Source organism: Sorex fumeus, unplaced genomic scaffold (assembly GCF_029834395.1).
Source record: "Sorex fumeus unplaced genomic scaffold, SorFum_2.1 ptg000044l, whole genome shotgun sequence".
Lineage (NCBI taxonomy): Eukaryota > Metazoa > Chordata > Mammalia > Eulipotyphla > Soricidae > Sorex > Sorex fumeus.
The window spans coordinates 1992653-2020381 of record NW_026606101.1 but is presented as its reverse complement, the minus strand read 5'-3'; the positions used below and the strand labels follow the sequence as shown (position 1 = coordinate 2020381).

At 51.3% G+C, this 27729-nt stretch overlaps 2 protein-coding genes across 2 annotated transcripts in view; both read left to right on the top strand.

Annotated features, from left to right (window-relative positions):
• The first annotated feature begins 647 nt into the window (after positions 1-647).
• Positions 648-9032, top strand: YWHAB (tyrosine 3-monooxygenase/tryptophan 5-monooxygenase activation protein beta). The gene is made up of 5 exons (XM_056121844.1): positions 648-950; positions 3163-3286; positions 4347-4510; positions 6713-6808; positions 7079-9032. Exons 1-5 carry the CDS (start codon positions 651-653, stop codon positions 7133-7135), a joined length of 741 nt encoding a protein of 246 aa, XP_055977819.1. The 5' UTR covers positions 648-650; the 3' UTR covers positions 7136-9032.
• A 955-nt stretch (positions 9033-9987) lies between these two features.
• PABPC1L (poly(A) binding protein cytoplasmic 1 like) overlaps positions 9988-27729 on the top strand; it is a 28981-nt gene continuing 11239 nt past the window's right edge. Inside the window, exons 1-7 of the mRNA XM_056121516.1 lie at positions 9988-10180; positions 11785-11978; positions 18773-18888; positions 21550-21689; positions 21802-21896; positions 24988-25125; positions 25396-25491. Coding sequence (XP_055977491.1) covers positions 9988-10180; positions 11785-11978; positions 18773-18888; positions 21550-21689; positions 21802-21896; positions 24988-25125; positions 25396-25491 — 972 coding nt within the window. The remainder of the gene's footprint in view (positions 10181-11784; positions 11979-18772; positions 18889-21549; positions 21690-21801; positions 21897-24987; positions 25126-25395; positions 25492-27729) is intronic.

Sequence of the window (27729 nt, the reverse complement as noted above, 5' to 3'; positions counted from 1 at the left end):
TCATACACTATACTTATTGCTAGAGAATAAGTGCCTATTTTTATGTAAGGCTTTAAATCTTTCAGACTCCTTTCATGAAGGGGCTTTAAATCTTTCAGGCTCCTTTCATGAAGTTTGTCCTCTGCCCCCTAGTGAGCTGTAGTGTTCTTCCGCTCCCCTTGTCAGTAGCAGAACGAGGCTAGGTAGAGCCAGGTGTGGCTGCCCTCCATTTGTGCTTTCATCTGCAGTGAGTCCTTGTAATAGAATCAGGAAGTTGCAGAAGCTGTGGTAATAATGGCTCCTATTTTTCAAGTATCTGTTTGATGGGCACTGTGCAGCATACACTGAAAATCATCTTTTGCTTTAGGGATGTTCGGAGCACTCCTCGCTTATCCCAATAAAAAAACAGATTTGTCACCCAAAAAATAGGGCATTGTGAACATTTTTACCCCTTGCGGCTGTTAGGAAGATTTCTTGGCCAAAATAATAAAAACATCTTGACCCTCTAGGGCTCATGGTGGGTATGTTGGCGGCCTTTGGAAGTAGTTCTCGCACATGGCAGGCAGGCTGCTTCCCAGCTGGCTGGAGGAGGACGCATCCGTTTGGTTTCCTGGGCACCGCATCCTGACATTTGCGTTGACTTCCTTTTTCTCCTGCTCTGGTTCTAGGGAATGACCATGGATAAAAGTGAGCTTGTACAGAAAGCCAAGCTGGCCGAGCAGGCCGAGCGCTATGATGACATGGCCGCGGCCATGAAGGCGGTCACGGAGCAGGGGCACGAACTCTCCAACGAAGAGAGAAACCTGCTCTCAGTGGCCTACAAGAACGTGGTGGGTGCCCGCCGTTCTTCCTGGCGCGTCATCTCCAGCATTGAGCAGAAGACGGAGAGGAACGAGAAGAAGCAGCAGATGGGCAAGGAGTACCGCGAGAAGATCGAGGCTGAGCTGCAGGACATCTGCAACGATGTGCTGGTGAGAGGCTGGTTTTTCTGCTCGCAGCGGTTTCTGGGTGGTATTAATCCAGTGCACAGACCCATGCTTTCAAGCAGCCCAGGAGAGGAAGGTTTCTGAGGATGCTGGAAAGCGGCACACCATTTGCACCTGGTTTGAAGGATAGGCTGTGATTTTCCTCTTGAATTAAGAAGGTTCCATCAGCATCCCTTCATCTTTTCCTTAGAAATTGAGGCCAGGACCAGAGAGATCGTCTAGGTAAAAGGCACTTGCCTTGCACGTGGCTGACCTGACTTCCATCTCCAGCACCACAGCCGGTCCCCTGAGAACTGCAAGAGAGGCCTGTGAGCCCTGAGCACCCTGGGTGTGCCCCTCCACCCCCGCCCCCAGCAGACACACGCACACACGCACAGGCCAGATAGGTGGCATTATAGAGAGATGCGCCACAAAGAGGCTGTTTTACATATTTTAGTAGGAGTGTCACCTCCTGGACAGGAGATAAGCAGAAAGTTGAGTTGGCTTTCAGCCTCCACACCCTGGACCTGACGGTGTTAAGTTCTGTTTTCTGTCTGATGTTCAAGGACACCTGTCGGTCCAGGCCTGCATCTCCGAGCCAAAGGAGGGGCCGCTCCTTTCCTGTGTTCTCTGGATCTTAGTCGGATGAGGGATTCCTGACCGCCTTCACTCTGACCATAACCAGGAGGCTGGGAGAGGGACGTGTCCTAGAGCAAGTCTCACGATCACACCGTTTCTCCCTCCCATCCTCATCCCACTGGGAACTTTTCTTTTTTCTTCCAGATAGAACCAGGTAACAATGAACAGTGAGGGCAGCTTTGAAAGGAAAAAGAATCCCACTCTTGGGGCCCTGCTTCCTTCCCCAGCTGCCTCTCCAGAATCCTGCCCGTGCCACCTTTCTTTGGAAAGCCGGGTACCTCTGACCCATAAGGAGTTGGACCCTGTTTCTCCGCAGAGAATACTACCGCTGACTCTTGCCCCTTTTTTGCTTGGGTAAAACCCCCTTACAGCTCATCTGCTGCATTGAGCTTTTCTCTGTCAGTGTCCTGGCTAAATTCGTTGCCTGTCGGTAATTTGGGAGTTTGTTCCGATGCACCAATTCCTGAATGTTAGGTTCATCTGGTATTCGGATGAAGTACGGCATGCATTCCAGGGGCAAGAAAGTTCCATAATTCTTGAAATGTAGACGTGCTTTTAAGAGCATCTGAAAGAATGGGAGGGAAAGCATGGTCCTTAACTGCCTCTTAAGCAGTTTTTCAGTTTTTACGCCACATTCTAAAACAGCGCTTTGAAAATATTGCTCTGTATGAGAAGCCTGGACTCCTTCAGAACTGCTTTTGTTGTAAGCATAAATGTTTAAAGGAATATATTATAATAGTTTTAGCTACTTTTGAGTGCTTGCTACATGCCAGGCAACTTGTTAAGCACCTTTTGTACGTTGGCTCAGAATGTGTCCGTTGTCCTCAGAATTGCCCTGGAAGACGGTTATTCCATGTCCCTACTGGGCCCTGGAAACTGAGGCTCAGCTGATCAGGCAATAGTCCGGGGTGAGTCGCAGCTCAGGCAGGAATTCTACCCAGGTCTGGTTGAATCTAAGCTTAATCATGCCAGTTAGCTCTGTTAATAACCATTTTTCCTTCCATAATTAAAAGAATTTTCCTTTTTGATTATGGAATACAACTGTTTATTCTGTTTTGGGGTTGTTGGTTTGTCCCCCCCCCCCCCCACCCCCCAGTAAAGGGCAGAGAAGTATAAAAAAAGAGAAATCAGTTCTAGTTCTGTCACCCAGAGAACCATATTAACATATTGTTAAAAAGGCTTTCCTTTGACCTATTTGTGTATATGTACACGTACATCGTGGTATCTAAACAGGATTCACGTGATACTGATCATCTGCTTTTTTATCCACCCATACTTTTTGTTGTTATCAGTGGAGTTCATATTGTCATTTTTAAGGCCTAACTAGCATTCAGTGATATGGGAATGATTTAATCAGCCCCTTCTGGTTGCTCAGAATTATTTTTAACAGAAGAAAGTAGGCACCTGCTGTTATGACTTACCTTAAGAACGATGGTTAACAACTTTGGATGAAAAAATAAGCTTTCTTGTCATCTTCAGAATTATTTAGAAATAGTAATGTTCCTCAAGTCTCACATACTTTTAGCGTCTTGTACATAATACTTTCAGAATCTTAACAGAATGGAATTTTTTTTTTTAGGAGCTGTTGGACAAATACCTTATTCCCAATGCTACACAACCAGAAAGTAAGGTGTTCTACTTGAAAATGAAAGGCGATTACTTTAGATACCTTTCTGAGGTGGCATCTGGAGACAATAAGCAAAGTAAGTGACTTGGTCGCTGTTGTTTTTAAGAATTGGCTGATCGGAGAGCCAGCCTTCCTTCGGTGTCATTTTAACCCTTTTTCCTTCAGGATGAATAATGTTGCGAATAAAGACGAGCGCTGTGAGAGGACTGGCGCTCAGTGGAGGCCCAAGGGGCAGCCCCATCCCCCAATGGCTCCTGAGAGCACAGCCCCATGGGGGCGCACCCACTGGGGGTAATGCCAGGGATGGGCAGGTTTGTTCTGTCCATTCACCGCCACACCGAGAGTTTTTAAAGATTGGTCTGTGATAAATGAGAGGGTGGGAGTTGACAGAGTGTATCCGGGGGCTAATGTCGGGCATTGAAAGTCTGCTTCAGCAGCAGTGCATTTACAGACAGGTTATTGGGTAGCTTTTTTGGTTGAGTGTTTTTTGCCACACTGGCAATGCGTGGGTGACTCCTGGCTCTCCCTACACTCAGGAATCACTGCTAGCGGTGCTCTGGAACCATGTGGGATGCCAGGAATCGAACCAACCCAGGTTGGCCATGTGCAGGGAGAATGCCCGACCCACTGTACACTCGCTCCAGTCCCACTTTCTGGCTTGATGATTTTTTGGGGGGGGGGGGGGGTGGTCACACCTGGCTATGCACAAGTATTACTCCTGGCTCTGCACTCAGGAATTACCCTGTAGGTGCTCAGGTGGCCATATGGGATGCTGGGGATTGAACCCGCCACAAGGCAAGCGCCTTACCTGCTGTACTATAGCTCTAGCCCCTCAAGTTTCGTTCTTTTCGTGTGTCGTGCCGAATATATGATCCTGACCCTAAATCTTAATTGTCCCTGTTAATTGCTTGGATGACCTGGTGATAATGGGTTTCGTTTCTCCTCTTGCATTTAATATAGTATTTGACGTAAAACATTTAACAAATGCTTATTAATGAAATGGTGAGAGTACAGCCTCATTTGGTAGGTCATTTGTTCCATCCTACTTTGTTAAGCATCATTTTTATAATGAACAGAGGGCATGATATAACCTCAGCGAGAACCCGGCCTTTAACAGTATGTTGTTTTTCTTACAGCCACTGTGTCAAACTCCCAGCAGGCTTACCAGGAAGCTTTTGAAATTAGTAAGAAGGAAATGCAGCCTACACATCCAATTCGACTTGGGTTGGCGCTGAATTTCTCAGTCTTTTACTATGAGATCCTAAACTCCCCGGAAAAGGCTTGCAGCCTGGCGAAAACGGTAAGAAAAACCCTCTGGTTTCTGATCATGGTGAAGTAGGCCTCGTGCTTTTATTACTTCCTAATTACCTTAATATATTTCATTGGAACTTTTTGCTTGTTTTTTTTATTTGGGGGCCACACTGGGCCGTACACAGTTTACTCCTGGTGGGCCTCAGGGATCGTATGGGGTGCTGGGGGTGGAACCAGGGTTACTGTGTGCTTGGCAAGAGCCCTCCCTGATGCCGTCTCCTGAGCCCCAATACTGGGTGCTTTTCAAAGATTTTCTGGGGTAGGAATATTTATTATATTTGTTATTTATGAAGTAAATACAGACCTATTTTACCTTTTCAAGAAACTGGTTTTGTGTGTCATAATTGTGGCATAAGACTCTAGAACTCTGGTGAAGGTAGTTCTTGTCAAGCTTTTTGTTTTGGGCCACACCCAGCAATGCCCAGGGCTTACTCTCCATTGCACTCAGGAATTACTCCTGGCAGTGCTCAGGGGGACCTATAGAATGCTGGAGATCAAACCTGAGTCAGCTGCGTGGAGGGCAGGCGTGCACCCTCCCTGTTCTGACCCTTCCTGTCAGGCTTGGAAGCTTTAGGGCTATTATGTTGCACTGATTTGAGTTTATGACCTTTTTTTTGGGGGGGGGAGGTTGTTTGGGGTCATGCTCAGAGGCGCTCAGGACTTCCTCCTGGCTCTGTGCTCAGGGATAACTCCTGGGGGGCTTGGGGGAACCATATGGGATGCCAGGGATTGAACCCAGGTTTGCCATGTGCGTGGCAAGCGCCCTACCTGCTGTACGGTGCCCTGGCCCCTGAAGTGATCAAAGAAATTAGACTGCTGGATCATCTCCTACTAGCTTTTCCACGAAAATTTGTAGATTTTAAGTTGGGGGGGGTGGGGAGGTGGCACAATGGGTCCTTACTTTTTGGTTGGTAATTTTGACTGTTTGGATCACATCAATGCTCAGAGGTTACTCCTGGCTCTGCACTCAGAAATTACTCCAAGCAGTCCTCAGAGGACAGTATGGAATGCCAGGGTTCAAAACTAAGTCAGCCGTGTGCAGGGCAAACCCCCTTACCCACTGTATTGCCTTTCTGGCCCCTTCTTTAAGTGTCTAAAATGAATTCTCAAAGCTTTGTCAGTCATTTGCATCAGATTTAAGTTTTCACATTGCCCATTGTATTCATATCTTTTAGTTTTGGGTGGAAGAAGACTACTAGAAACATCTTTGGTAACTGAAATATCATCCACCCAATCTCAAAGGGGGTGGAGCATATGCCTTGCATGGGTGACCCAAATGTCCCTCCCAGGAACCACCGGGAGTCATCCCTGGGGCCCTCAGCGCTGCTAGAGAAGAAATCATGAATCTTCAGAAAATGAACTTAATTGGGATAACTGTGTAAATATTGGGTTAATAGGTTAAAACCTGCTGATTTGAAATAGAATAGTTTTTTTTTTTTTAATTTGGGAATTTTGGTCAGATCACTTTTAAGAAATTTTTTTTATGATTTGGTTCCTTCTGTCATCCGTCACTGTATTTTCTCAGAGGTTTGCTTCTTCAGCAGGGAGGGCGTTTGCCTTGCATGCGGCCGACCCGGGTTCAGTTCCCAGCATCCCATTTGGTCCTCAGAGCACCGCCAGGAGTAATTCCTGAGTGCTAAGTCAGGAATAATCCCTGTGCATTGCCAGGTGTTACCCAAAAAGAAAAAGCAAAAAAAAAGACTGGCCTTTTGGGGGGGCTGAAGTGATAGCACAGTGGGGTAGGGTGTTTGCTTTGCATGCGGCCAACCCAGGTTCAATTCCCTGTATCCCATATGGTCCCCTGAGCACTGCCGGGGGAATTGCTGAGTGCAGAGCCAGGAGTAACCCCTGTGCATCGCCGGGTGTGACCCAGAAAAGCAAAAAGAAATCTCAAAGGTTTGCTTCTTGATCTTCAGAATATCCCAAGTAGAGTAGGTGCCAGATTCAAACTTGCCTTCATCACCAGTCGGAATACGACATGGACAGCAACTGCTCAGGGCATTTGTGTCCGGGGAGGGAGGTAGAGGTCTGTACTCTCAGTGTAGAGCCCCTGGTTTCACTTCCATATTTTGTGCTTTTAAACATGTATTACATCTTTGCTGACAACTGTGAGTATGACCTTGGTACCCCCCACCCAGATCCTGTATAGGAAGAGGCAGTACTTATTTGCACCGTGCATTCTTTGTTTCAGGCATTTGATGAAGCAATTGCTGAGCTGGATACACTGAATGAAGAATCTTACAAAGACAGCACTCTGATCATGCAGTTGCTTAGGGACAATCTCACTGTAAGTACAGCGGATGGGGTCACTGTTTGGGGAGGGCTTACGGTTCTTGGCAGTGCACTGTTGACCAGTAGTGACTCGTAGCCTGTGAGTATAGTAAAATTGGTTTAGGAGTGACCTAAATATCTTTGCAGTCATCTCTGCAGTAGGTCCAGGAAAATTGTCAACGTTTGAGAGAAAACACAATGATACAGCTCCCCCCCCCCCCCCCCCATCCTACCTCTGAATATAGTTTAGCTTGTTTTGATTATGCCTTTTGTTTTTCTCTTGCAGCTGTGGACGTCGGAAAACCAGGGAGATGAAGGAGATGCTGGGGAGGGAGAGAACTAATGCCTGCCGTGCTTCGTGATCTGTTCACTGTCACTCTGTACCCTCCACATATATCCCTTTGTGCGATATAAAAACAAAAAAATCGTACATCGACTTTCGATTTTTCACAGCCTCAGCCTAGCAAAAATGGTTCATGGGATGAACAGCTGGTATTCGTATCTAAATCTCAGATTGGTCACATAAATGCCACGGCATTCTGAAGTTTTGATTTTGATTAACATTGACAGGATTACTGTGTGTTTAATTTTCAAAAACTGAACACTGTGATTATGGGGTTTTGTAACTTAGCAGAACTCTTACTGGTAGAAAAAAAAACAGACCTGAATGATGTGTAACTTTTTGGAAAGTGTAATCTGATCTCAAGAGTCACTGAAGTACAGTTCCATTGTAAAGTTGTACAGAAAGTTATAGAGATTATATTGTGACGCTGGGACTTGGCGTGAGACACCTGTCATCCATGGCATTCAGGTTTCCTGGTGATTCACAGTGATTCTGCCTGTGGCTCAGGCCTTAGACACACTTGGGCTGTTGCTGCTCAAATGTTCCTAACTGCAGATGTCTGCAGTCTCTTACGGAGACTCGAAGGCCAAAATCGAAATTCCTTGTGGCAGATACTGAGCTCTTGACATCCTGAAGAGGTCCAGTGCTCTAACCGCCTAAGTCCCCTTTTCCTCCAGCAATATGTCACCGATTTGCTTCAGTGGTGGAATCTGTTTTCCTTGTAACCACAAGCTTAAGAAAGTCGTGTCTCTCATGACTGGCCTTATCTGTCTCCTGGAAAACACCTACAAGACCAGTGTTGTGCAGAGCCTGCCTTCCACCCAAGGAGGAGGAGGACGCCATCTCGGCTTCCTCCAGCTCGGGGCTTGAAATTTTTGAGATCAAAACATTGGCTCCTGCTGCCCTTTCTTTCACGGTTAGCAGCTTTGATTTCCTCTTCCCTAATCTTTACCTTTCTGTTCTCCTGCTTTTGGACTTTTGGGATTTTTTTGTTTGTTTGTTGGAATCCTACTTTTATTTGCTCGTTGTTTGATACTGCCCGGGCAGGGAGGGGGACCTGGAGGGGTGAGAGACACCTGAGCACTTTTGGTGAGCAGGTCCTTCCGGAGACATGGGAGGAACTTCCGGCTCCCGTCTGCCCGCCCCCCACCCCCCGTCCCCGCATTCCATCTTCCTCCGGTTCTCAGCACAGTGGTTGCTCCACAGTCAGACCGAGATTTGAATCATCGAAGTATTTGAAGTAGCCGTGATTTCTCCCTACATTGCAGCCAGCCCCGATTACGCTTGTTAGTACCTGTCACCAGATCTCCCAAGTCTCCTCACCCAGCCAGGTTCACAGACAAGTTTCAACAAGACTCTTAGCACAGGGAAGTCGCGTGAACACTGCAACGGGGAGAATCCAGACGAGCCAGGCCTACCAGTCTCACAGTGCTCCCTACCCCCCTCAACATTCCACCTAGCTGTAGTGTCCATCTGTTTGTCCATCTGCTGAAATGAGAAAAAAAAAAATTCATGCACTGATTTTAAACCAAAAAAAAAAAACCACAAAAAAAAAAAATCCCTTCCCTTTCTAGCTGAACAAAAACGTGCAGTTAATACTTGGCGCTTGAAAATGCAGTAGTGAGTGTGGAACGAGCCTGTCTGTATATCTGGTCGCTCTTTCTTGCTTTGTTTTTTTCCTTACCAGTGTTCTGCCTCACGTTTGCTTCTGTGGTGGTCATATTGCCTAGCAAGCACACCCGTGGTTGTGAAAATAGTATAGAAAAAAAGAAAAATCCCCGGTTATTGATGTACTAGATTTGTGTGTGTCTTTTAAACAGTTCTAGTTTCCACCTTACACGGAATAATCAGGAAAAGTGTAAAAACTCAAAAGTAAAATAAAAAATTTTATCAGTTAGTTGCCTGTGAATTGATGCGTGGCACCATCTTCACCATTGGTTGAACTAGTGTATGGTGGGAAGGCATTGTGTGTGTGTGTGTGGGGGGGGGGGATCACCATTGGTTGAACTAGTGTATGGTGGGAAGGCATAGTGTGTGTGTGTGTGTGTGTGTGTTGGGGATCACCAGGGTCAGCTGAATGCCTGACAAGCACCTTAACTATTGAGCCCTAGTTAGGTATTCTAATTGACACTTTAAAGGGGAAAAAAAAAAAGGCAACTGCTTTATTTCACCTAGAGCTAGAGTCAAGGTGTGAAGGGAAGGAAATTGCCAGTAATTAACACAAAGCTGCTTTCCACCTCCTGCCTGCCACCTTTCCACCTTCCCAGGCCCTCTTTGGCTTGAAAGATTGCGGACGGGTGGTTATTGAGCACCGCGTCCAAGTTGTACCACCACTCACCTTTTTTTTTTGTCGCCGGCCAGACGCTAGCTGGGAGCTCTGGGCCCCGCCGCAGACCCCCGGCAGCGGCTCACTAATGTCCTGCTCCAGGACTTGGACTGGGGTTGGTCTTCAGTGTCCTCTGCCACGCGTGGCTTGAAGCTGTGCGGGCACCCAGGGACGGGGGCCTTGCCGCCCAGCTCGGGGTCTCTTGGTGAGCCTTCTTGGTAGCGGCGGGGCCCGGCCAGAGGACGGGAACGGGCTCACGCCACTGGAAGGCACGGTGCCAAGGACGCGCGCGCTCGGCCTGCACCGGAGCCCTGGGCCGCCCCCAAAGCTGCTTCCTCGGTCCGTCGGGAAGGGCAGGGGGCTGGCTCGGGGCGGTCTCGACGAGGAAAAGCGCCCGCACCGGCTCCCTGCGGGGCGGGGACACGCAGCTGCGGCCCCAGGTGCGGCGGGGCCGGCGATTGGGGCGCGGTCAAGTGCGCGCCGGGCGCGCCGGGCGCCCGCGAGGAGAGCGCGCCGCATCTGTGCCATGAGCGCCCGCGGCCCCGGCTACCCGCTCGCCTCGCTCTACGTGGGCGACCTGCACCCCGACGTGACCGAGTCCATGCTCTACGAGAGGTTCTCGCCCGCCGGCCCCATCCTGTCCATCCGCGTGTGCCGCGACGTGGCCACGCGCCGCTCGCTGGGCTACGCTTACATCAACTTCCAGCAGCCGGCGGATGGTGAGCCCGGGAAGGGACACCGGCCGGCAGGGCCCGACGCCGCGTGCCTCGGTGCCAAGGCAGTTCTGAGCCTCCCTTGTCCGACCCCAGGGGACTGGTGCCTGCCTCCCCGGGGGGAGGCAGAAGAGGGGAAGGAAAAACTCAAAGCACCTAGGGAGGAAGAGCTGGACCCATCCAGGTGGTACCTGGGGAGCCCCGGAGAGCCCCGTCCTGCTCCCGCGCCGGCGTAGTAGGAGGTCGGCGCCGGGTGCCCCCATGCCTGGGACCCCTGGAAAGTCGCCTCCAGGCCGGGGCTCCCCAGCCGGGTGCTCAGCACAGAGCGGGCGCGGTGAGGCTTACCCCGTGGGTCTGGCGAGATGGGGGAGGGAGGAGGACCACTGGAGGTGGCTAGACCCCTACCACCAGGGAGCCCGGGCGCAGTCTAGCTCCATTACTACTTGGTAAGTGCTTAGAGGATGGTTAAGTAATCATTGGTTGTTTAGGCCCAGTTAGCAGGAAACAACCAAAAGGGGGAAAGAAAAGCTCCCCTCAGCATCCCCCCAAGAACTCCTGCAAAAGGATGCTATAGTGATGCTCTAGTCTCTGGCTCCCCCTGGCGATGGTGCCCTCAGTCCCCGGGGCTCTGCAGGCTGGGGCTGCCAGTTTCCCAGCTGCCAGGGGAGCCTCCCTGCTTCTTGTCCTCACTGGGTCTCTGCCAGCTCCCTTCACCCCCGGATGTATGTTCCAGACTTGGGGAAACTGAGCTTCAGAGGGAGGTTGGTCCAGGTTGACCCTGGGTGTTCACAGCAGCAGGAGTGAGTGAGGGAATGTAAAGTCTGAGTTCTTGCACCTGGCTGGCACCCCTCGGTTCTCCCTGGCACCCCTCCATGGCTGTCTGACCACCTCCCCGCGGGCGGTACCCTCTCCATTTGTTGGGCGTGGGAAGGGGACGGGTATCATTGCCCCACTTGATGAAGACGGGGGCTCCGAGAGGTGCTGTGGGCGGCCCCCAAAGCTGCTCGACTTGGCGCGGAATCTCGCTCTGAGGCTCAGCTCCACGGGCATTAATTCCTTTACACAGATGCCACCCTTACCCGATGGACTGTCTGTGGACTGGCGAGATCCCAGACCTGGCTCTGCCACTGATTTTCCCTCCTTCTGAGCCTCAGATTTCCCTTCTGTAAAATGGAGACAGAAATTCTGACTCCGTGTCTGCTGGCGGGGGGTGGTTAGAGTGAGATCTCTACAGGAAGACAAAACGTGGGTTTTTCTGTTTGTTTTTTGAGCCAAGGTCAGCAGTGCTCAGGGCTTCCTCCTGACTCTGTGCTCAGGAATCCCTCCTGGAAGGCTCGGGGGGGGGAGGGGGGGCGGGAACTGTATGGGATGCCGGGGATCAAACCTGGGGTGGCCGTGTGCAAGGCAAGCACCCTCCCACTGCTCTCTCTCTCCAGCTCCCATCCTGCCAATCCCTCCATCCCTCCTGAGTCTTCAGCCTCTTCCTGAGACCCACTTCAGAGTTGTTTTTTGTTTGTGTTGTTAGTTCTTTCTCTTCTCCCTTACCTTAGGGCTCAGGAGAGAAAGAAGCCCCCCTTAATATGTCTCATTCTCCCCTCCCCCCGTCCCAGCGGAGCGGGCTCTGGACACCATGAACTTTGAGGTGATCCGAGGCCAGCCCATCCGCATCATGTGGTCCCAGCGAGACCCGGGACTCCGCAAGTCGGGCGTGGGCAACATCTTCATCAAGAACCTGGAGGAGTCCATCGACAACAAGGCTCTGTACGACACCTTCTCGACCTTTGGGAACATCCTCTCCTGCAAGGTGGGTGTGGGGTGTGGCAGGGATTATGGGGCAAGGGGCAGAGGGGTGGCAGGCAGCCCTGTGGTTGACAGTCTCCGGAGTGCGCTCTCTCTCTCTCTCTCTCTCTCTCTCTCTCTCTCTCTCTCTCTCTCTCTCTTTGTCTTTTTGGGTGACACCTGGCGATGCTCAGGAATTACTCCTGGCTCTGCACTCAGGAATTACTCCCGGTACTTGGGGGACCATATGGGATGCTGGGAATTAACCCGCATTGGCCTCGTACAAAGTAAATGCCCTACCCGCTGTGCTGTCATCGCTCCAGCCCTCCAGAGTTCTTTTAAATGAGTCAGATCCAGCTCATACTTAAATGACGGTTCCTTTAGTTTCTGTGTCACGCCTGTGCCCGTCACCTCTCAGCTCTGGCGCCATCTACAGCGTAGTGGTGGCCATCCACAGCTTTGCGTTTTCCTCCTAGTTCTGCAGTAGGCAGTGCACTGGAGTCCAGCTGGACAGTTCCTCTGGCTTGGCTGAGCTCCTTCCTCTGCTTGCTGAGTGCTGGGGGCGGGGGGTGGGGTGGCGGGCTCACTCTTCTCACCAGCTGCCTCTGCATTTCCTGGAGCAGATCCCGAGATTTGAGATGCTAGTACAGGTGGGAGGGGGCAGGAAGGTCGCCAAGGGCCCTAGCGGCCTTCTGTGGCTGCACCTGGAGTCTGCGCGATTTCCCTTTTACAAGAATGGGAGTTCCGGAAGGAGTCTGGGCTTGTTCTTGGTCCCTGTCGCCCCAGGACCTGAAGCGCCGTGTGAATTTAGCATCCAGTGGGTGGTTAGTGCCCTGGGAGGGCTCTGGTCATCCAGCCCCTGTGCCTGAGGCTCCCAAGGAACAGTTGGTCAGTTGGTCCTGAGCAAAGGATTTCAATCTGGGTGTTGTGCCCCAGGTTTTTTGAAGAAGGCATTTAGTTCTCCTCCTGGGCAGGGTCAGATAGTGATGGCCCCCCCTGTTTCGTTTTTTTTTTTTTTTTGCTTTCTGGGTCACACCTGGCAGTGCTCAGGGGTTACTCCTGGCTCTGCACTCAGGAATTACTCCTCGCGATGCTTGGGGGCCATATGGGATGCCAGGGATCAAACCCGGGTCGGCTACATACAAGGCAAATGCCCTCCCCGTTGTACTATCGCTCCAACCCCTGGTTTCTTCTCTTTTTAATTTTGGTTCTGGGACCACACCTGGAAGTGCTCAGAGGTTACTCCGGACTCTGCACTCAGGGGTCACTCCTAGAGGGGTTTGAGACCCATGCGGGATGCCGGGAATTGAACCTTGGTCAGCGGCATGCAAGGCAAACGCCCCACTTGCTGTGCTATCTCTTGCCCCTGTGGGTCCTTCTTTACATGCCACCTATGTGGGACCTTGTCCTCCCTGTCACACACTTCCTGGTGAGGGGGCAGAGCCTGAGATTCAGGGGTGCAGGCAGGCATGAAGAGGTGCAGCTGCTGCTGGGTGCAGTCTCCGTGATGGTCTCTGACGGGGCCCCGGCCCTGCCTCTTGTGCTTCTTGACAGTGTGACCTTGCACCCTGAGCTCAACCTCATCATCCTCTAGTTTCCTCGAAGAGGTCTGGCCCTGTTGTGCACTCACCGGTGTGATCTTCTCACCTGGGAAGGGAGAGTATGTGGCATTCTGTTAAGCCATCAGCAACCCAGTTTGACCTCATTTCAGTCATTTGTTTCTGTTTTCCCCAGTGGGGCAGCTGGATCTCAGACAGGTGTAGAAGTACTTAAGGCAGGGCTGACTCTGTTTAATCCTGGGCACCACATATGGTCCTCGTCCTCTGAGCACTGCCAGGATAAAGCCATGAGCACTGCCAGAAATTATCCCTGAGCACCGAGCCAGGAGTAAGCCCTGAGCATTGCTAGGTGTAGGAAGGAACGAAGGATTTCTCTAGGGGTTGATTGGGAAGATCACTCAAGTGGTGAAGCAGGCTCCTAGTATGTGCCAGGCCCTGGGTTTGACCCCGGCATTGTGCTTGTTCCTTGAGCACTGCTGGGTGTGGCTTGAGCAACCAACTATCACACCTGCACCTAGGGACCGAGCATCACCGAGAGTGACCCCCATGTCCCTGAGCTCTGCCGGGATGTCTGCTATTAAAAAATCTTCCTGTAGGGACCCAAGAGATAGGACAGCACACTATAGGGTGCTTGCCTTGCATGTGGCTGGCCTGAGTTCAGTCCCCGGCCCCGTAAATGGTCTCCCAAGCCCTGCCAGGCGGGACCCCTGAGCACAGAGCCAGGAGGGATTTCTGAGCGCCACCAGGTGTGGCCCCAATACAAAATAAATCTTCCTGGAAGGAGTTCCAAGTGCAAATACAACATACATGTGTGCAACTCTTTTTTATTTATTTATTTTTTTTATTGAATCACTGTGGGAAAAGTTACAAAGCTTTCAGGTTTAAGTCTCGGTCATGCAAATATCAAACACATTTCCCTTTACCAATACTTATTTTTCACCATGAAGAACCCCAATAACCCCCCCGCCCCCCCGGCCAACCGTCCCAATGCCTGTGAGGCAGATGAATTCTAGTTAACTCTCTATCTACTTTGATTAGATTCATTGTTTCGACAAAAGATGCACCATTATTAGTTAGAGTTTACACCCCCAAAATCAGACATGCTGAAAAGGCATTGTGAAATAATTTGTTTTCTACAGCTGGTCACAAGACTCAAATGATTTTAGATTTCTGGTATTTTACTTATTAAGCCTGGAAGTATTTCTGCTGAGAGTCAAATAATTATGAGATTGGTTTCTGTGCTCTGGAGCCATGGCTGTGCCGGAGAGCCGCTCGTGGGGGGCAACTCGTGACCTCGGTAGGGCGTGAAGGACAAGCCGGGAACGCCCCCCTTCCCATGAGGTTTCAATCACCCCATCACGACTGGCTCATACCTGGCTTTCTATAAAGCTCCGAAGCGGCTTGTGCAACTCTTGAAAGGTGCTGGGTGCCAAGGACTGACAGATGTGTGAGAAAGGAGAGGAAGGTGGGGTGGGTAAAATAAGGATTTGGAAGCTGGTTCCATCTCTAAGGGGAAAAGATGATCACTGTTAAGTTTTGTGAGAAGCTTCTCAGAACCAGCAGAAGATGGATGGTGGGTGGGGGTGAAGAGAGAGGGGTGTGTGTGTGTGTGTGTGTGTGTGTGTGTGTGTGTGTGTGTGTGTTGGGCCGGGTCGGGGTTGGAAGGGGAGGAAGGGTGGTATTGGCAGTCCCGCTGAGCTGAGCTGGGTAGTCACTACGGGGATGGCGGCACTGGGGTCCCTTGGAATGATGCTGGTGATCCTAGTACAGGTTCAGCCCAGAGAATGGACGCAAGTGAAGGTCTTTCCTTCCTCAAGCTCTGCCCTAATGAGGCAGACGGCATATGGATCATGCATCTAGGTCATTTGTAGGCTTCTGAGAAATCAAAAGAAGCCTGGGTGTGCTTGCCTGGCACAACACTCACCCTGGTTTGGTCCCCCAAACCCTGCCAGTAGTGATTCCTGACTGCAGAGCAGAAGTCAGCCCTGAGCACTGAGCACGGCAGCACCCCCAAACCAAAATAAGTTAACTGAAACAAGGTATGGGTTGGAAGAGATTTAATCACACAGGGAGGAATCTAGTCAAAAAGAAGATTCCGTTCTTTGGTCCTCTTGTTTGCCAAAGGTAATAATGTTCAAATTTGTGAGGCCTATTCTCAGAAAGTTCCTGGGTATAGATGCCAACTCTGTCCCATTTGGACGTTTTTTTCTTGATTTTTTTCTTTTCCACTTAATACACTTTATTCTATATCTGTAAGAATATAGAATATCACTGCACTGTGGCACTGTTCTCCCATTGTTCATCGGGCCCAGTAACATTGTGAGACTTCTTGTTACTGTGTTTGGCATATCGAATACATCATAGGTAGCTTGCCAGGTTTTGCTGTGCAGGCAAGATACTATAGGTAGCTTGGCGGGCTCTCCGAGAGGGGCGAAGGAATTGAACTCAGGTTGGCCGGGTTGGCCATGTGCAAGGCAAACACCCTACCCACTATGCTATTGCTTCAGCCCTATCTTTATTGTAATTATAAGATATAACATATTGTATAATATATATTATACTATACTATTTTATGGGCTGGAGTAATAGCACAGTGGTAGGGCATTTGCCTTGCATGCAGCCAACATGGCTGACCCGAGTTCGATTCCTCCACCCCTCTCGGAGAGCCTGGCAAGCTACCGAGAGTATCTCACCCGCACGGCAGAGCCTGGCAAGCTCCCCGTGACATATTCGATAAGCCAAACACAGTAACAACAAAGTCTCCAATGGAGACGTTACTGGGCCCGCTCGAGCAAATCGATGAACAACGGGAGGACAGATGGACAGACAGATGGATACTATTTTATGTTAAATTATTTATATTTATTGAATTTAATTAGTTAAATTCTAGCACTGTAGCACTGTTCTCCCGTTGTTCACCAATTTGCTTGAGCGGGCCCAATAACATCTTCATTGTGAGACTTGTTACTGCTTTTGGCATATTGAATACATCATGGGTAGCTTGCCAGGCTTTGCCGTGCAGGCGAGGTACTCTCAGTAGCTTGCCGGGCTCTCCAAGAGGGATGGAGGAATCGAACCTGGCTCAGCTGGGCTGGCCACATGCAAGGCAAACACCCTACTGCTGCGCTCCAGCCCAGTTAAATTATATTTAATTAATTAAGCTCTTTTATAATATGCTATATATATATTATATTGAACACTATAAGATATATCTTCGAAATAGAACATGTGTAGGAGATATGCCAGATTGTCAGATATGTAATAATGCTTTTGGCAGTGCTGGGAAATGAAACCTCACGCATACAAAGCAAATATATACTGAGCCACATCCCGGGCCCCCGAGCTCTCACTGTCGCCGTATAATCTGCTGGGTTCTGACCCCGGGCCGGAGGCTGCTCTTTGTGGGCTTTATCGAGCTCATCCCGTGTTGGCTGCCTGGGCATCCTTCTGGTTTTTGGCTGATGCAGAAATGGGGGTTTGGATTAGATCCTGAGGCTGCTGAGCTGTAAGAAAAAGTGAATCATGAACAACTTCATAACTGTGTATCTCACGGTGATTCAGTCGAAAAGAGGGGAACAAAAAAGCCCACAGTTCCTGCAACTCAGATAAGAGCTGGAGAGTGTCACGCTGAGCGAAAATGAGTCACATTCGAAGAACAAGTGCTTTAGAAGAACAAGGACCGAATGTTCTCTCCGCAGAACAGGAGGAGAAGGAAACAGGAGAGCAGCACGGGAGATCAGACCCCAGACTCGGCCAAGAGGGTTGAGCCTGCTGGGAGTAGAAGGCCACAGTAGTCAGGGGACATGGTAGCCCTAGTGTGTGTGTGTGGGGGGGGGGCGGCGTGTGCAGTAGCAACATTGTATTTCTGAGTCATCAACACTGCTCCTGTTGTGCTTCAGTTCTGAAGAGGAAGCTGGTCCTTGATCATCGCCTTAGGGGCCAGATCATTAAATGTTTTGGTGGTCTTTCCTGTTTTTCTTTTCCCCTCAAAATAATTAGGTAATTGATTGTGTGTGTGTGTGTGTGTGTGTGTGTTTTAATGTAGGAAAACTGCTATTCAACCACTGTTTAAGCTGACTAAAACGGGCATGAAATCCATATTTTTATTTATTTTTTTATTTGCTTTTTGGTTCACATCCGGTGATGCACAGGGGTTACTCCTGGCTCTGCACTCAGGAATTAACATCTGGCGGGTGCCTGGGGGACCATATGGGATGCTGGGAATTGAATCCAGGTTGGCCGCATGCAAGGCAGATACCCTCCCTGCTGTGCTATCACCCCAGCCCCTCATATTACTTTTTAAAAAAATTTTTAATTGAATATCTATGAGATGGCCCATTACGAAGCTGTTCAGAATTGGGTTTCAGTCATACAATGATCCAACACCCATCCCTCCACCAGTGCACATTTCCCACCACCAATGTCCTTCACTTCTCTCTCACCATCCCCCCAACACCCCCTACCCCCAGCTTGCCATTACAGCAGGCACTTTTCTTCCTTCTCCCTCTCTCTCCTCTTCCTTTTGTGCATTATGGTTTGCAACACAGGTACTAAGAGGTCGTTGTGTTTGCTCAGAGCATTCAGTGTTTTTATCAGGGAGCTCAGGCTAGAGTAGCTTTGTAACTGGGTGGCAGCTTTGGGATATGGACGTGGTTGCCCAGGCTTCCAAAAGTACAGGGGAGTGGGGGAAGGTAACTCATCCCGACCCAGAGAGAGTCTGGAGATTTCAGTCACAAAACCCGCATCCCTGAATTTTCAGGCTGGAGCGATAGATAGCACAGAGGGTAGGGCGTTTGCCTAGCATGCAGTCAACCAGGCTACCCGGGTTTGATTTCTCTGCCCCTCTCGGAGAGTCCGGCAAGCTATCTTTGCAAGTATCTCACCCACTTGCAAAGCCTGGCAAGCTATGTGAATACCTGTGATGTATTCTATATGCCAAACACAGTAACAACAAGTCTCACAATGGAGACATTACTGAGCTCGCTCCATGAGCAACGGGGGAGGACAGTGCTACAGTGTTACAGATATCTCCCTGAGACAATGGAGTCTGGTCAGGGTCCCAGCAACTATTTTGGGTTGTGGGAGCAAGAGGCTGCAGGCTCCCCCTCCTGTGTGATCTTCAGAAAATGGGTTGCCTCCTGGGAAATGGGCTGTGGTGGGACATCAGTCCTTCCCACACACAGGTGGCCTTTGTTCCCTTCTCTGGCTTTCCTATGGGAGCCTCTGGGGTAGTCTCCAGCATTCTTTCCCTGTGGCCCAGGTGGTGAGTGATGAACACGGCTCTCGTGGCTTTGGCTTTGTCCACTTTGAGACCCAGGAGGCGGCCCAGCATGCCATCCGCACCATGAACGGGATGCTCCTGAATGACCGCAAAGTGTGAGTGACGGCCCGGTGGCCCTGGAGCTGTGCCCCCCCCCGGGGGAGGGGGTGCTATCTTCAGGTCAAATGGGGCTTCAGAGGCACATTCGAGGATGGGGTGTGGCCCTAGGGAGGGCTGGCATGAATGTTCTGATGTCCCCTCCTTGTGGCTGGTTTCTGGGGGAACCCATGATGTCACTGCTTTCTGTCCACTTGAGCTTCGTTCTTTGAAAAAAATTTTTTTCCTGAGTGCATGAGCCAGGAGTAACCCCTGTGCATCGCCAGATGTGGCCCAAAAACCAAAATAATAATAATAATAATAATAATAATAATAATAATAATAAAATAAATAGGGGCTGGAGTGATAGCACAGTGGATAGGGCTTTTTTCTTGCATGCAACCAACCTGGGTTCGATTTCCAGCATCCCTATGGTCTCCCTGAGTACTGCCAAGAGTAATTCCTGAGTAACCCCCGTGCATCGCCAGGTGTGACCCAAAAAGCAAATTAATAATAATAATAATGAATAAATAAAAAATTTGGGGAGGGTGAGCCACACCTGACTTGCTCAGGGCTCACTCCTAGCTCTATGCTCAGGGATCACGCCTGGCAGGACTCGGGAGACCATATGTGGTGCTAGGGATCAAACCCCAGCCGTCTGCGCGCAAGGCAGGCACCCTCCCCACTGTCCTGCCACTTGTTCTGCCCTTGAGCTTTGTTCTCGAAACCCCTTTCTTCTGCTGTTCAAAGGCAAGAACAGGCCTGTCCCTGGCCTTGCAGGTGTGCCAGCTCCCAGCCCGGGGTTGGCCCTATCCCCACTGCAGAGAGGGGAGAAGCAAGAAGCTGATGGTGAGAATCAGTTTCTGGGGCTCCTGATTCTGCCCCTCTACTGGCCGGCCCCTGCCGTGCTGGGAGGGAGCAGCTGTGAGTTGGGGATGCACTGCTGAGAGGCCGTTTGTTCCGGCTTCTCAGAGGAAGCTTCGTGCTGGGAAGCAAACCCAGGGCGCCCACGTGCCGAGCTGGAGCTGCAGCCCTTTGAGGCATCTCCCTGGCCCTGTGGCTTTTTTTTTTTTTTTTGCTTTTAGGGTCAGACCCAGGGATGCAAAGTGTAAGGGGTTACTCCTGGCTCTGGACTCAGGAATTACTCTTGGTGGTACTTGGGGGAGCATATGGGATGCTGGGAATTGAACCAAGGTCATCTGCATGCAAGGCAAATGCCCTATCCACTGTGCTATTGCTCCAGTCCCCGCTTTTTTTCCCCCTTTTTGGGTCACACCCAGCAATGCTCAGGGGTACTCCTGGCTCTACACTCAGAAATTACTCCTGATCATGCTCGGGGGACCATATGAGATGCTGGGATTCTGGGGATCAAACCTGGGTCTGCCTCTTGCAAGAGAAAAGACCGTACTATCACTCTGGCCCCTTTCTTTTTTTCTTTGTTTCTTTGTTCCTTCCTTCCTTCTTCCTTCCTTCCTTCTTCCTTCCTTCCTTCTTCCTTCCTTCCTCCTTCCTTCCTTCCTTCCTTCCTTCCTTCCTTCCTTCCTTTTTATATGCTTTTTTTGGTCTCTCTTTTTTTTTTGGAGTACTGCTATTTATTCATCCACTGATTAGCTGATTGATGGTCTCTTTTCTTTTCCTTTTTTCCTTTCATTTTCTTTTTCTTTCCTTCTCTTTTGTTTTTGGGCCATGCCTTGTGATGCTCAGGGCTTACTTCCGGCTGTGCACTCAGGAATCACTCCTAATCACTCCTGGCAGTGCTCAGAGGACCATATGTGATGTCGGGGATGGAACCACGTCAGCCATGTACAAGACCCAGAATCACAACTTTTTTTTTTTTTTTGCTTTTTGGGTCACACCCAGTGATGCTCAGGGGTTACTCCTGGCTCTGAACTCAGGAATTAACTCCTGGCAGTGCTCAGGGGACCATATGGGATGCTGGGAATCAAACCCTGGTTGGCTGCATGCAAGGGAAATGCCCTACCCACTGTACTATCGCTCCAGCCCCAGAATCACAACTTTTAAGTGAATCCGTGTTTAGTGATTTCAATCCATCACCGCACTGGTGAGCTGTGCCTTGTCTGTCCCCAGTGCACCTAGCATGTGTTGCATTAATAAGCAACTTCTGTCATGTGAGTTTATCTCCACTTTTGCAAGAAAGCACAGAGAGGTAAAGTAACTGGCTTGGGGCCACACAACTCGGTAGCTGCTGAGCAAGGACTCCAGCCTGGGCCTGTGTGACCCCTCTCTCTCCCCTCTGAGTTCATGCCTTTGTCTCCTGGGCCCTCTGCTGCCTGGCTTTGCTGGGAATCCTGCAAGGAACCTGTCACCAGAAACTCTCATCCTATTTATTTGGAGGCTTTTGGCCCACGTCCCGCTATACTCAGGGGCTCCTCCCAGCTCTGTGCTCAGGGGTCTCTCCTGGAGGTGCTTGGAGGGGCCACACAGTGCCTGGGGCGGAGCTAGGCCTTTCTGCCTGGGTGCCATCTCTCGCCCTGAGGATCTCTGTGTTGGAACAGACTGAGTGGGCAGTGGGGCTGGACTCCATCTGCAGAGTGCCCTCTGCCCCTTCTGTTGGAGGACGGAGGCAGGTGGCCCCGGGGAGGGGGTCTTGGGGAACTGGGCCTGGGTGCGGGCTGGTGGCAGTGGACCAGCAGAGGCCTTACCCTTCGGCACATCCACAGCTTTGTGGGCCAGTTCAAGTCCCGGCGGGAGCGGGAAGCGGAGATGGGCACCCAGGCCCTGGAGTTCACCAACATCTACGTGAAGAACCTCCACCCGGACGTGGACGAGCAGGGCCTGCAGGAACTCTTCTCTGCGTTTGGTGGGCGTGCTCTCCAGGAGGCGGCCGACTTAGCTGCTGCGGGCCCAGGGTGGGAGAGGAGGGGCCCTCCGGGTGCTCACGAACTGCCCTTTGACCCGGAGGTTCTTCCCAGGGAAGACGCTGAGTGTGAAGGTGATGAGGGACAGCAGTGGCCACTCCCGGCGCTTTGGCTTTGTCAACTTCGAGAAGCACGAGGAGGCTCAAAAGGTAGGCGGCTCCCTATGCCCTCTTCTTTTTTTTTTCTTTTTGGGTCACATCCAGGGATGCGCAGGGGTTACTCCTGGCTCATGCACTCAGGAATTACTTCTGTGGTGCTCAGGGGACCATATGGGATGCTGGGAATCGAACCCAGGTTGGCCGCATGGAAGGCAAATGCCCTACCTGCAGTGCTATTGCTCCAGCCCCTCCCCATGCCCTCTTGCCTGGAGGAGGTGCCAGCCCGGGGCTGGGAAGGAGGGATTTCAGGAGCAGGGTGCTCCAGCTGCTGTGGTGAGGGCAGAGACTGGTTCCCGACTCTGGTCACGTAGGAGGGCGATGGAGCCCAAGAGCCAAGTTATTCTTTGCTTGGGCTACTGCAAAGGCTGCTTCCTCAAACACACTTCACTTAGGGCCAGAAAGATTGCACAGTGGGTAGAGCACTAGCCTTGCAGGCACAGCCTGTCAGGGCTTGATCCCTGGCTTCCCATATGGTCCCCTGTGCACCGCCAGGAGTGACTCCTGAGTGCAGAGCCAGGAGTAACCCTTGAGTACCACCAGGGCTGGCCCCCAAATGAAACAAAAACACTTCTATTCTCTCTCTCTCTTTTTCCCTCCCTCATTCTCTCCCTCTCCCTTTTTGGTTTTTGGGCTACACTCAGCAGTGCTCAGGGCTTATTCATGGATCTGCATTCAGGGATCACTCCTGTGGGTGCCCAGGATTGAACCTGGGTCTGCCGCACGCAAGGTCAACGCCTCCCCACTGTGTCACCTCTCCATTCACTGTGTCTCAGTGTTGACCAATAGACATATGACTGGGATACAGGTCCATGTCCACACTTCTATTCTTTTGGGTGTTTTGGGTCATCCCCAGCAGTCCTTGGTGGCTATTCCTGGCTCGGTGGTTGGAGGACTCCTGGCAGTGGTCAGGGGACTATGCAGTGCGAAGGATTAAATCTAGGTCTCTCCAACAAGCAAAGCCTACACTCCATCCCTCCTCAGAGACAACTCCTTGCCGCCTCACCCCTCCCCCTGCAAACAGTACCTTTTTCTTTTCTTCAAAAAAAATTACTTTTTTGGATTTTGGTTCACACCTGGTATTGCTCAGTGGGTGCTTCCAACTCAAAGCTCAGGGATTGCTCTCGGAGGTGCTTGGGTGGGTGGTGGGTGGAACTATTGGGTGCTGGGGATTGAATCTGGACTTCTGACTTGGCTAAGGATGTGCTCAATTCCTTGCCCCAAACAATGCAATTTAATTTATTTCTTAATTTTTATTTTTGGGTTTTGGGGGCCATACCTGGCGATGTTCAGGGGTGACTCCTGGCTCTGCACTCAGGAATTACTCTTGGTGGAGTTTGGGAATCATATGAGATGCCAGGGATGGAACCTGCTTCAGCCATGGGCAAGGCAAAAATGCTACCTGCTATACTACTGTTCTGGCCCCTAATTTTAACAACGGATTTTTTTTTCAGTTTGTCACTCCAGCGTGCACTCATGTAAACACTGGTGTCTTTGATGCTGCCCTTTGGGGGGTACTGACTTTTGAAAATGTTAGAGCACACACCCCTCCCCACCCGGATTTAGGGGCCATCAGAAGCTGGCGTTGCCCTCCCGGACTAACGGGGCTGAGAAATGTGAGCTCCAAGCTTTCATTTCTGCACCAGTGTGACCAGGGGCAGTCACTCAGGCCCGGAGCTCATACCTCCATCACCTAATCCCCAGCTGCCTGACCTGGGGGTGTTGACCCCAGGGGGAGGGGTGGTCAGAGAGCTGAATGTGGCAGTCGTGAAAATGTTGGCCATGCAGAAAGTTTCAGAGCATGGGGCTGGAGCGATAGCACAACAGATAGAGCATTTACCTTGTATGCGGCCAACCCGGGTTTGATTCCCAGCATCTCCTAGGGTTCCCTGAGCACCGCAAAGAGTAATTCCTGAGTGCAGAGCCAGGAGTAACCCCTGAGCATTGCCAGTGGGACCCAAAAAAAGAGAAAAGGATTCAGAGCATGCAACAACCAAAACAGACTTCAGAATCAGCTGCATCGTGAACCCCAGGGGTCTCCGGCAATGACCCCTGAGGTTGCGTTTCTTGGGACGTGCAAATGTGCTCACCGGGAGAGGCTGGCGGGGGTCTCTGGCACAGTCACCCCTGGAGCTCACCAAAGAACCCCCTTCTGCTGCCATGTCCCCAATCTGTTTAGGCTGAGCTGTCTGCCCACAGTTGGGTTCGCACACAGCAGGTTGGGAGCAGCTGGGTATGGTCAGTGGCACCAGGGCCTAGGCTCTGTGTGTGTGGCCCCTGGGATGTGAATTTACAACCAGACACTTGCAAAACAGGTGCTCCTGGTCCAAGCCTCTCCTCTGGGCCAAGGGTACCATTTGGGAAGAATGATTTACGCTCACGGCTTTGTTCAAATGCTCTAGATGCTAAATGTGGCCAACTGGACACATTTCAACTGCACTTTTAAATTTTGGGGTGTTGTATTCCTTTTTCTTGTTTTTTAAAAAAAAATTTTGGATCACGCCCAGCTGTGTTTAGGGCTTGTTCCTGGCTCTGGGCTCACTCTGGGCAGGGCTCAGGAGACCATATGGGATTCAGGGATTGAACTTGGCTTGGCTGAGTGCAAAGCAAGCACCTGGCTCACTGGACTATCTCTCTAGCCCCTTAACTTCACTTTTGAAAGCAGAACTGAAGTCCAGCTTTTCAAGCTACAGTTTACTCTGGCATCTTGGGCCGTGTATTTTAAAAATGGGTTCCCTGGGCCAGAGCAATAGCACAGTGGGTAGGGCGTTTGCCTTGCACCGCCAGGAGTGATTCCTGAGTGCAGAGCCAGGAATGACCCCTGAGCATCGCTGGGTGTGACCCAAAAAGCAAAATGACAGGGATGGATGGGACACTCCTGGCTCTGCACTCAGGAATCACTCCTGGCGGTGAGTGCTCAGGGGACCCTATGGGATGCCGAGGATCAAACCTGAGTTGGCTGTGTGGAAGGCCAGTGCCCTCCCTGCTGACCTTTGGCTCCGGCCCGCAGCCTCTTGGCTAACCAGGCCCGCGGGCCTTGCCGCGAGCACCGGGCTGAGAGCTATGTGCCCCCTTGGCTGTGCAGGCGGTGACGGACATGAACGGGAAGGAGGTGAGCGGACGGCTGCTGTACGTGGGCCGGGCCCAGAAGCGGGCTGAGCGGCAGAGTGAGCTCAAGCGAAAGTTCGAGCAGATGAAGCAGGACCGTCTGAGCCATTACCAGGTGAGGGGCAGTGGCTTTTGGGGAGAGGGACCAGTGAGCAGAAATGCTGAGCCTACCCATCTCCGCAGTCCTGCCCCGAACGCAGCTTCTGGGATGTGCGGGAGGCGGGGGCGTGGAGACCAGTAGCTTCTGGGCATATGGGACCATCAGAGCAGTGGGGATTGGGAGCAGAATAGTGGGTGAGCAGGACTTCCGATGTCCCCCCCCCACCCCCTGCTCCCTGCCCCCATGGTCCATGCTGCCCCACCATCACAAACCCTTCCCTTGCAGGGGGTGAACCTCTACGTGAAGAACCTGAACGACTCCATTGATGATGAGAGACTCAGGAAAGAATTCTCCCCCTACGGGGTGATCACCAGTGCAAAGGTGAGGGCTGGGGCCCCTGTGGGTAACCTCCCCTGATCAGCCCCCACCTCCCAGGCTCCACCCCCTCACCCCAGGGTTTCCAAGGAATTGGGGCTGAACTGCTCCCTCTGGAGTGGGTGGGCTCTGCCCCTTGCTCCTGGCCCACTTGCAGCCTTGTCTGGGCAGAGGGGCGAGGCAGGATCTGGTTCCCGTCACATAGAGGCACTGCGGGGTGCAGGTGGGACCCTGGGTCCATCTCACATACATTTACGAAGTGCCCACTGTGTGCCAGAAATGCGGCTCCTAGATTTTCCATTTTGTTGTGATGGTGGTTTGGTTTGAGGGGGTCACATCTGGCGGTATTCAGGCATTACTCCCGGCTCTGTGCATAGGGATCACTCCTGGCGGGATTTGGGAGACCCTCTGGGGTGCCAGGAATCGAACCCAGGTTGGCAGCGGCATGCAAGGCGAGGACCTTCCCTGCTATATGACCGCTCTGGCTCCAGACTTAGCATTTTGCGTTTGCTGTGGGACCCCTGGCGCCACCCCCTTCTGGGCCCTGGTTTCTGGTTCAGCTGAATGTTGGGTTGGGCTGCCTCATTCTCTCTCCATCTCTCTGGCTTCTGGAGCACGTTGTCTGTGCCCAGGCCCTGGCGCGGTGCGTCTGTAGCTAGGGCTGGGACCAGAGCAGGGGTCCCAGTCTGCGCTTTGTCTCAGCTGATGCCTCTGGCTTCGCCGGGAGGTGTCTTCCTCCACCTGGCTGCGCCTGATAGAGCTCCAAGGGGCTTCTTAAACGCAGGCTCCTCAGTCAGACACTCGCATGTCCCGCTCTGAGAGCAGAACCTGCTCATTTTAGTGTTAGAAGCTCCCCAGATTTGGGGTGGGGCACACCCAGCCGTGCTCAGGGGTTACTCCTGGCTCTGTGCTCAGGGGACCATATGAGGCTCCAGGGATCAAACCAGGGTTGGATGCATGCGGGTCAAGCGTCCTCCCTCATGCATTATCTCTCTGCTCCCCCCCCCCCATATAGTTTTAGGCAATCTGGTGTTCGTTTATTCCACTTGCAAACCTGTTGTCTTAGCAGGCCTTGAGGAAGCAGTAGCAGGTTCACTGTTGTCCTTCCCTCAAGAAACTTAGAATCTAGTGGCCAGATCAATTCATCACTCACTCACACATATTAGAAAGCATCTGTAGATGAGGGTGAGCATTGAATGTGGAGCGTTGGGGAACAGGAAGGAGGGCTTCCTGTAAGAAGTGGTAGTATGTTTGACTTGGCTGTGAGGAGGCAGGGAACTGCTGATGGGTCCTGAGGAACTTTCCAGAGAGATCAGTGCAGTTGCTGGATGGGGTCTGCATCTGTAATATTTTTTTTCTTTTTTTGGCCATACTCAGTTGCACTTAGGCACTGCTCCTGGCTTTGTGCTCAGGAGTGACCCCTAGCATGGTGCTTAGGGGTTTGAACCGGGGTCTCAGATGCCAGAGTTGCATGTAAGTGACCACAATCTCTGGCCCCACCTGTGATCTCAGGGAGTGGTTTAGTCCCTGGATTCTTAAGCACATGGTGCTGTGTGATGAGAGGCAGAGGGTTGTGAGAAATTGAACAACGGTAAACATTTCTATTTTATTTATTTATGTTTTTGGTTTGGGGGCCATACCTGGCAATGCTCTGCACTCAGGAATTACTCTTGATGGTGCTTGGGGGACCATATGGGATGCCAGGAATCAAGCCCAGGTTGGCTGTGTGCAAGGCAAGCGCCCTTCCCATTCCCATTGTCCTGTCCCTTTGACCCGTAAAACATTTCTGAGGGCCTGATCAAAAATTAATCGGAAGTCAACCACATCGTGAATCCGAGGTGCTTCTGAATGGGGTTCCCCAAGCTGCATTTCCCAGGTGAATAGGAGATGAAAATGGAAAAGGTGTAAGAAACCCTGAGCTTAGACTTTCTCGATTGGGTGTTGAAGGCGATTCTGAACGTCATTCGGGGACCTCTGGAGGCTAGCAGTGCGCTGTTGGGGATCTAGACCAAGCATAGGTAAGTCTGATGGAACCTTCTAGCCAGCGGCGGGCTCGTTCCCAGGAAACATAGACATGGTGGTCTGCTGTGCTCAAGAGGGGCTCAGGACCCACCGAGCTCTGGATCTCACCGCCCTAGATGAGATGAGCTTCTGTGGATCCTGAAATAGAAACTGCCTTCCTGAGGCAGACTTCTTCTTATTATTATTTTTGAATGTAAGAGTACTGCTATTTATTCAACCATT

Excerpts from the sequence above, each read along its gene's own strand:
- YWHAB (XM_056121844.1), top strand. The coding sequence starts at position 651 with ATGACCATGGATAAAAGTGAGCTTGTACAGAAAGCCAAGCTGGCCGAG. Across the intron at positions 4,511-6,712 it reads CTTGCAGCCTGGCGAAAACG|GCATTTGATGAAGCAATTGC; the intron begins GTAAGAAAAACC and ends TCTTTGTTTCAG. Across the intron at positions 6,809-7,078 it reads TGCTTAGGGACAATCTCACT|CTGTGGACGTCGGAAAACCA; the intron begins GTAAGTACAGCG and ends TTTCTCTTGCAG.